Below are 9638 nucleotides of genomic sequence, written 5' to 3' on the forward strand. Positions count from 1 at the left end.
TTTTTTATAGCAATGCTGTTTTCAATTTTTACTATTATATTTTTAAATGTGTCTATGCGTACCGTAAATACTGGAGTCAGAGGTTATCAGCAGACCCAACATGGGTGCCAGGAACTGACCTCACATCCTCTGCAGGGATCAGTGTGGTCTCTTAGCCAACTCTCCAGGCCCACAACTTACTCAATCTGAGTTAGTACATCATAAGAGCTATGTTAGGGCAGTTGAGTCACAAGCTGAGCTGTGTATATTTGAGTGTGTATGTGTGTGTGTGCGTGTGTTTGCATATACTCATGAACACGTGTACACACAGAGCACTCTGGAGGCAGAGGCAAGCAGATCTCTGAATTTGAGGCCAGCCTGGTCTACATAGCTAGTTCCAGGACAACCAGAATTACATAGAGAAACCTCAAAAAAAAAAAAAAAAAAAAAGTTATGGGTCCTTCTACTTTGTGGCTTTAGGAAAAAGGAATAACCTGAAACCAACATGAAGTGTATCAACAGCTCAGGTTTGTGACACCCTACATGCTTTGAGCTTTTAAGGACACTCTGCAGGCAGGATGAACTGTAGGTGGAAGGTTTCGTGGCTGGGTTGGTGTGCTAATCCCTCTACTGGAGGCCTTGGCCTGATTCCAGAAGATGGCAGGTTTAGGTTCCATGTTCCCCACTACTATGAGTCTTGGCTAGGGTAACTCTTGTAGATTCTAAAGAGACTTCATCTAGCAACTCATGGGAGCAGATGCAGAGTCCCACAGCCAAACATTAGGGAGAGCTCTAGGGAGTCTTGCTGAGGAGGGAGAGGAAGGATGGGAGGAGCCAGAGGGGTCAGGGATACACACAGACAACATGGCCTACAGAATCAATTGACTAGGATTCATGGGAACTTGAGATCAGGCCTAAAGGAGTTGCTTTGGCTAAGCAGCTTGGTGTTGTGGGTATCCTAACACTGGGAGTGGAGCTATCCCTGACTCTTGCCTAATTGCAGGACCCCTTTTCTCTTACTGGGTTGCCTTGGCCAGCCTTGGTGCGATGGTCTGTGCCTGGTCTGACTGCTGCTTGTTATGCCTTGTTTGATGTCCCTGGGAGGACTGCTTTTTTCAAAGAGTTGATCTGGGAGAGGTTGGGGAAACTGCAGTCATTTTAGTTTTTGAAAACAAAAAACAGGTTCACTAACAAGTAACTGCCAAACTACCCTGTAAAAGTATCCCTCTATGAATAAGGACAGTATTTTAAGGGTTTCTGATATAAATTATCAGTTCTCTAAGGGGGGAGGGGGCCTGTTGAGTCAGTGAAACCAGAATCCATTTCCCTGGACTTTCAGCAACCACCACGGTTTTGTATCTTTTCCAAATCAGCCAGGCCTGGTTTGCTCCACACATTATCACTTTTAGCTGACAGTTTTCTGAGGAAATCTATGGACAGAGAGAAAATCCCCAAAGAGAGCACAGCAGCCTGCTGCCACCTTGTGATGACTTGATGTAAATGCAGACACTAAGCCTGAAAAAGAAATCAAGTACGCCTGCATACAAAATGCACCAATACAGTAATACAACCATTAGGAAGATCAGTGTGGAGAGGTTTCACAATAGTAAAAACTGCCATAACACCCAGACTGTTTTGTTTTTCTGTGTAGCCTTGTCTGTCCTGAACTCACTCTGTCAATCAGACTTCCTGAGTGCTGGGACCAAAGGTATGTACTGCAAAAATTAGGCTCCTCAAAGATGAGGGTCTGCTGCTACCTCTGAATTCTGGAAAACTGAACCCAGGGCTGGACGTAGACTTTTCCATCCTGGGTGTACCCCCAGGGATGAAAGGATGGATTGATATGGATGAATGGATAACGAAAATCTGGTAGATATAAACAAATGTATTTTTTTTTAAAGCACAGAACATGAAGTCCACATGTACAAAATATTTATATTTACTCAGTATCAATGTCTTGGATATTTAGGTCAACAATACATACTAGTCTAATTGCAAAGAAAGCTTTCTCCAATCCAACTTTGTGATATGCCTGAGCCACTCTGGCCCAAGGCTGCCTGGACTAAAGTGCTTGGGGGATGGGAGTGGGCGTAAAAACACAAGTAACAAACGCAGAAACCAGCTATGCCCAGAAACCCAACTCAAGTCGTGAAGACTTCCCACGTTTAGGATGGAAGGCATGTGAGGCAGGCCCTCAGCCGAGTCCTGGCCTCCCCTCCAGCTCTTGCCCCACAGCAGAAGTCATTCACAAAGCTTCCACCAAGTCCTGATAGTCTCACCATCAGCTTCCATCACTGAAAAGTTACTGGAGGATGGAGACAAAAGCTGGGGACAGGGCAGCACTGGCAGCAACAACTTCAGATAAGGAAGACGATGCCCTCAGACACCATGACCTGGTTATCATCCTGCATCCGGCTCAGTGAAGCCTGGATTTCCTCTGAGGAGAAGGGCTCTTCTTTATTCCGATTGATGGATTCTGTGAGGTGGATCATGCCCACAGACTGCGCGTGAGCTTCCTGGAACACTTCTAAGAGGGCCGCCTTAAAAGCCTTCAGCCTGCCCAAAACAGAAAAAAACCTGAGTAGAGGAGGAGCCAAGCCTGGTGGAGCACACGTCTAATACCAGCACTGAGGAAGCACCCAACTTCACCTTGTCTAAGACAACAAAGTGGCAGTAAACAAACCTGCAGCTCTAAGACAAGACTGATGTGGGCAAAGTGTCCTTCCAATATTCTGAGCATCCTTTAAAACTAAACCACACTGCATGCAGAGCTTCCCGTAATTCAGGCATGAGGAGCCTCTGAAGCCCGGAGGCTGTTAAGAGACTGGTAATCCTACACACCGCACAGCAAACTGGTTGACACAACAGCTGGGTGACAGTTCACACACAAGACTTGATGGGCACCCATGCCTCTTCACCAGAGTCTAGGGACCTTAACGTGTCTCATGACCATGCCATGAGACAAACCTTAAGAAGGTCTCACTGTGAATGGACGGCAGTGACATGGAGCCACCTCAGTGCCATTCAAGAACTTGATTAGGAATCTACATCTCAATGGGCGACGGGGCACATGGCTTGAGTTTGAGGCCAGTCTGTTTACACAGTGAGATCAAAGATTCTATACACTACAGCCTCCAGAAAGACTTCAAGTATTGACAGTGAGCTCTGAGCTGGTTCAGAAAGCAAAGCTCAATGGCTGCTTCTGGAGAGTAGAATTATAACTGATCTTAGTGTTTTCTTTAAGTATTTTTGCAGCATTGTGCTTCGCATCTTCAAAAATTAACGTTAGCTATGTTGTTTCTTTGGTGTTGGTAAACATAAATTTCAGGAAAAAAGTATTTTCTGAAACCCCAGTGAAAATTTGTTTAAAAAAAAAAGTGATCACAATTTATGAGGGGAAAAAAGTAGATGTGCCCAACTGAGAAGAATGCAAGGCTACAGTAAGCTACAAATCAAAATTTGTCCTTGGTAAGTTAAGCCAGTTCCTCCTGACTTAAAAGTAACAATTCAAATTTCTACAGAGAGAGGCAATACACCACAGGCGTTCAGATACTGGTTTGCAACTCCCTGGCTGAGCCTGACATAATCAGGGTAGAGTGTTGTAAAGCCCAGAGCTGTAGCTCTAAGCTCATCAGAGGTAGCTGGCGGCAGCCCAAGAAGCTGGCCCCTCATCAGCAGGAGTAGATGCACTCACCTGGACTCACTAAGCTCCACTTTCTGGGATTCCTGGGTCTCCTGAGACTCATCGGTTTTCTCTTGAGAATCGTCAGTCTTCGGGGTGTGCACTTCAGGGAAATAATGTTTGCAGGGGTAGGGGAAACATCAAGGTGAGGTCATTTACACCAACAGTGGAGAAGCAGCACCCCTCCCACCTTGCTAAGCCTGTGAGCACTGTCTCCCATGGTTCCTACGGAGCCAGGCAGGATAATACAGGGAAATCTCTGATGGATAGGGGAATCGTGTTAAGCGGGAGACCCTCAACAGGCATGCTGTTAAGGTCACACAAGGAGGAGGACAACAGCAGAGCCAAGCTCATTTTCTAACATTTGCATTGCAGGTTTACCAGGGTCTCGTGCAGGAGGCAGTGGGAACCCATGAGAAAAAGCACACGAACCGCAACTGCAAGTGTAGGAGGAAATGCTCACTCACCTTGAGGCATTTCCTTCTCTGCTTCACTGAAGTCATAAGGGTCATAGGACTCCCCATCCTTGGCATGAGTCTTCCTCCTGAAATTCCCACAGCAGTCAAAAAACTGAGATGGCTTTAGGGAGCCCTACATGGGGGCTCAGGCCACAGAGAAATGTACAACCAAAGTGAAACACCATCCTGCAGGTGCAGTCTTGCTCATATGGGTCTTTGTATAGGCTGGGTCAGTCAAATCAGAGTTTCCAGGCTCAGGCCTGAACAGCCTCAAGAACACTGGGAGACCTACTGATGGTGTGACTTCAGTTATAGGAACACCACAGAAGCTTTTACCCGTCTCCTGTGCCCAATCACCTCCATCTGCTAACCCTACAGGGCCCAGGACTGGACACTAACAAGCAGGGCTCTCCTCTGTCATGACGGAGCCTCACGTCTCATTACCCCACGGTACCTTTTCCGCTTCTGCTCAGTGTCCTCCTGGCTCTTCTCCTCTTCATCTTCCAGGTCTGACTCATCTTCACTTGGCTTCTTACGTTTCTTCTCCTTCTCCAGAACCTAGAAATAAGCCAGGGGATGTCACTGATGACAAAACTGAGTAAGGAACCTGGAGTTGCTTCTGCATCTTGGGTAAAAATGGCTTCCGTGTTTCTAAGACTTATCTGTACTGGCCCTGGTCCACGAGCCAGAACCAGCAGCAAGGAGAGCTTATTAGCTATCTTTCACCAATGCTATAAGGCTTTTCACACAGTAGGTACTTTATGTTTACTAAGAATGTTTGGGGAGTTGTCCAAACCATTATGGTTAAGGGATCGAGCCATTCGCTTCTTTATAGATCAGGTATTTATTGGAAGGTCTGTAGATCTTCAGATAGGCACAAGGCTCACCTTCCTCCTGCACTTTTATTAAACATTTATTAAACCTCCCATTGCCTCTCCCATCCCAATCTATTCCATTTCTATCTCTCATTAGAAAAGAACAGGCCTCTAAAAGAGAATACCAAAACATAATGAAATAAAATATAATGAAACAAAAACCATCTCATCCAAGTTGGACAAGACAAACCAATGAAAAGAAAGGAGCCCAAAAAGAAGGCACAGGAAGCAGAGATCCACGCACTCATACACTCTCAGGAATCCCATAGAAACACTGAACTGAATGCTCTAATACATAGCAGAGGGCCTGGTGCAGACCTGCACAGGTCCTGTGCTTGCTGCTTCAGTCTCTGTGAGTTCATGAGCTTTGCTTAGTTGATTAGAGGGCTTTGTTCTCCAGGTTTCCTCCAGTTCCTCTGGCTGTTAACACTCTTTCCCCCTCCTCTTCCATGGGAGGCTCACCTTCTTGAAATAAGCATACTGAACGAGCTCCACAGCTTCCTCCGCATCCTGCAGGTCCACAGTCTTGCTCATCCGGGCCTTCGCATGGGCTGTGGCCAGTCGAATCAGAGTTTCCAGTGTTCGTGCTGTAACTGGAGATGTCTAAGGAAGAAAGCATGCAGGAATTACTTGTGCAGAAACATGGGTCTCACTCTTATAGCACAGAAAAAGAAAGAAGGCAATACCAGAAATGCTCAGAAGCCCAAGGTCTGTCTTCTCTATAGGTGGGCGCCACTTAAAGTTCAAGTATCAGCCAGTGCCCAACTAATGCCTCCCTCAAGCCATATCAGAAGTCTCTCTCCAGTGAGCAGTGGAGAAGGCAAAGATTCATGGCTGCACAAGGTGCTGAGAAGTAGTAGCAAGCAGTTGAGTGCTCAGCTCCAAACATGACATCTATAACATCAGGTGCAGGGAACAGGTTGGAAGAGGGAAAAGTGAATAAAAGAACCAAGACAGGCAGAAGAGCTATGCAATGCCATCTTTTGCACAGGATACAAGTTGCTATGATCACAAACTCACAGCAGCTGGGGATGCCTGCACTGAGTCTGCCCGGAGCCACTGACAGCAAGGCACACATGCAGAGGACTCCAGAGGCCCTACTCACTGCTACACTCTTTGCTACCAATAGATTTAAGGAGAGAGGGAATCACTGCTTTCATTTGTATACCCACTGAGACTGAGCAAGTGCTAGTGAATAGTTAATCACATAGCTAATACTGGTTAAACTAAACAGAAACCAAAAGTCATGGATCTGTAAGACACTGGCAGGGCAGAGAAGAGTCTGCTATGAGAGGTGAGTGAGCAGGGGCTAGGAACACAGGGGAGAGGGTGCTGGGGATGCAGGGGATATGGTGCTAGGGATGCAGGGGAGAGGGTGCTAGAGATGCAGGGGAGTGGGTTCTAGGATGAGAAACACCATCAGTACTAGACACTCCATTACAAACTGACTTCTGCATCACCCAAGAATTTTGTGAAATCTTCAGGCATACTAACATAACCAGACAACTATAACTGAGGGATCAACCAGGACCACATCCACAGTGGCCTGTCACACTCAGTTCTGGTTCCAGTGAGGTCTTTGAAGGGGCGTACTGGAACAGTTCATGTACAGGGAGGAGCAGTGATAAAGGGAGCATTTAGTATGGAAACGAGTGATGCTCTGTGCATTCCACCATGGGCAGAGGGGAAGTAAAATACTATCAGAACACCCTGAGAAAGAATAAGTACAAGGCAATAGCAGATGGCCCAAAGGTCTATCATATAACGTCCTTAGCATATCTGAGGCCTGAGTTTTCACTTCTTTCAGGAAAGGGGTAAGTAAATGTCTCTCAACAGAAAGTTCTTCAGACCAGGAAGGGTGCTAAAGTTAAAGCTCCCCAGGTTACCAGAGAGCAGGAACTGCTGCCCTCGTGTTCTAGCGAGGGACGCCTCGGGACCACAGCCCCATGTACTCACCCGGGCAGTGTCTGAGCTCATGCTGTCCTGGCTGCGCAGGCGTGAGTATTCTTCTGCAATGTAGGCTGCGGACTCCTGCGTCAGGGTGGGCTTAATAATTTTGGCCAAGTGGATGTACTTCTTCATGAAAGCTGCGCTCACCATCTTCTCCCTGGATCCAAGAGAAAGCCACTTTCCTAACCCAGCTGGGGCAATGCTTTTACCTCTTGGAGAAGGAACACACAAAGCATTTCTAGTGTTCTCTATTTAGCCTCAGGTGTTAGCCCTGACTCATGAAGTCTAGGGAAGAAGTTCTGGTATTACAAGTTTTTTGGTTTGCTTTTTCAAGACATGGTTTCTTTGTGTAGCTCTGGCTATCCTGGAACTCACTCTGTAGACCAGGCTGGAGTTACAGACTATTATGATCTGCAACTATATGGACACTGGGAACTGAACTTGGGTCCTCTGGAATTGCTCTTAACTGCTGTGCCATCTCTCCAGCCCCCTGTTCCCATTTTTGAAAATAAGGCCTCTCTATCACTGGCTGGCCTGGAACTCATTATGTAGAGCAGGTTGGCCTAAAACTCAAACAAATCCACCAGTCTCTGCCTCCCGAGTGCTGGGATTAAAGGCATGTTCTACCACACCTGGTACCTACCCTAATTTATATGTGGAAATACTGGTTCAAAGAACTCAATCAAAGTCAGTACAATGATACTTCTATAATATGGCCAAACAGAGGCACGAGAGTCTACACAGCATGTCTGAGCACTCAATCAAGTCTCCTCTACTCAAATTCATCCTCAAAGCCTCTACTGCCTGCTACCAACTAACTGTCACCGAAAGTCTCCACAAAGGACCACAGGATGATAAGAGAATAGATCACATACACACTGGCACTGGGCATACTGCCAAAAAAGGGAAATTTTAAGACAGGTTATCTGTAATCCAGGCTAGCTTCAAATTCATAATCTTCCCGCCTTAGCCTCTCAAGTGCCGAGATTCCGAGTATGAGCCATGCCTGGCTGTCAAAACTATTTGTTTTAAGAAAGATCTGATCCTGAACTGAATCAATCCATATTAAGGCAACTGGCTAGGTCAGATGCTTTATCTGTAAACCCCAAAAAGAAGACCTACTGTAACAAAATCTCAGGTTTTAAGAAAGAAGCAAGAGGAGCCTCACTTTTTCTTCTTGGTCCCATGTAGAAGGTTGTCATGCTTCTCATAAACCCGGGTATCTTGCTGGTCATCCTGGGTAAAGTCGGGATCGTCTGTGGCCAGGATATCCACTGAACTACCCAATGGCAAAGCTGGCAAATGCAAGTTGAGACAAAGGACATCAAAGAGTTTAAGCCGAGAGAAACTGCCTCTTTTCCAGCACAGAAAGAGATAAGACTAAGAGATAGAAAGCAGGAACCCAGGAAGAAAGAGGCACACAGACTTCACCAAAAGAAGCTAAGAGATACAGCAACACCCCAAAATAGACAGACATTCAACCTCCAGTGAGCAGTCAAGTAAGGGGAGAAGGACAAGAGGGTGAGGGTACCCAAAACATTAACCCAGACACAGGATGGGCCACTGATAGAGGCATCTGTTCGGACCCTTCCACCAGCCACTCTTGCTATTCTCTGTACTCACCGTCACCATCCTGCTCCCCTGGGGCCCGGTATTGGTGCATCCTAAGGACGTGGTCTGAGATCTCCCGATCCTGTTCAGGATCCATCTGATCCAGCATGATGAAGAGCAGGTCAAATCGAGACAGCAGGGAGTCCTGCAGCCCAATGTTCTCCATGGGTGTCTTATACTGATCATACTGGAGAACAAGAGGACAACCAAGTAGAAGCAACATCAGTAGGAAGGACAGACATCGAGGCCAAATCAACCCTGGGGTGAGAATGCAAGGCTGGACCACACAAAATACAACAGGCGAGCTGAAACTTTGGACCAGGATATAGCTCAGTGGTAGAGTGCTCCTCTAGTATATATGAGGTCCTCAGGATCACTGGGCATCAATATGGTAGGAGAGAAATGACCTCTCCTAAGTTGTCTCCGACCTTCACATGCATGCTGCACTCACACACATGCACATAAAAAATACATGTTCTGTCTTCAGAGAAGGTCTCTGACTGAACTGGCCACCCTGGAAATTGCTACAGAGAAGGATGGCCTTGAGTGCACAGAAATCTGCCTGCCTCTGCCTCCTGTGTGCTGGGATTAAAAGCATGCTGCCACTACACCCAGCAGAAAATCAATCATTTTCAAAAAGAACAAAAAAAGTTTAAGTGTACATATCCTGAAAGTATGGCATTCATGGGAAGGAATAAGTACGGTAGCCCCCGTCCTAACAGCAGGAAACCGCCACTGCTTAAGTTCACTAGCATCATCGCCTAAGTTCAGACAAGGAACACTGCAAAGCTGCTTAAAAAGATAAACTCTTACTCTGGTTTTCAGTTTTATCAAGAAGCCAACATACTGCCACCTACAGCAGCATACCAGAAATACTTGCGTATTTCATGTTTGGCTCACTATACCCAAGATATGGAATTGGTTTACATGTCTACCCGCAGATGAATAGATAAGAAATGTCAGACTGCCCAGCAGTGGTGGCACCCGCCTTTAATCCCAGCACTTGGGAGGTAGACGCAGGCGGATTTCTGAGTTCAAGTCCAGCCTGGTCTACAGAGTGAGTTCCAGGACAGCCAGGACTAC

At 46.5% G+C, this 9638-nt stretch overlaps 1 protein-coding gene across 1 annotated transcript in view; it reads right to left on the reverse strand.

Annotated features, from left to right (window-relative positions):
• Positions 1-1846: 1846 nt before the first annotated feature.
• Mcm3 (minichromosome maintenance complex component 3) overlaps positions 1847-9638 on the reverse strand; it is an 18084-nt gene continuing 10292 nt past the window's right edge. The window contains exons 10-17 of the mRNA XM_031366971.1: positions 8568-8742; positions 8113-8239; positions 6951-7101; positions 5457-5597; positions 4574-4677; positions 4129-4205; positions 3674-3764; positions 1847-2535 (exon numbers count right to left, since the gene is read on the reverse strand). Coding sequence (XP_031222831.1) covers positions 2337-2535; positions 3674-3764; positions 4129-4205; positions 4574-4677; positions 5457-5597; positions 6951-7101; positions 8113-8239; positions 8568-8742 — 1065 coding nt within the window. The 3' untranslated portion in view covers positions 1847-2336. The remainder of the gene's footprint in view (positions 2536-3673; positions 3765-4128; positions 4206-4573; positions 4678-5456; positions 5598-6950; positions 7102-8112; positions 8240-8567; positions 8743-9638) is intronic.

This window comes from Mastomys coucha, unplaced genomic scaffold, assembly GCF_008632895.1.
Source record: "Mastomys coucha isolate ucsf_1 unplaced genomic scaffold, UCSF_Mcou_1 pScaffold14, whole genome shotgun sequence".
Lineage (NCBI taxonomy): Eukaryota > Metazoa > Chordata > Mammalia > Rodentia > Muridae > Mastomys > Mastomys coucha.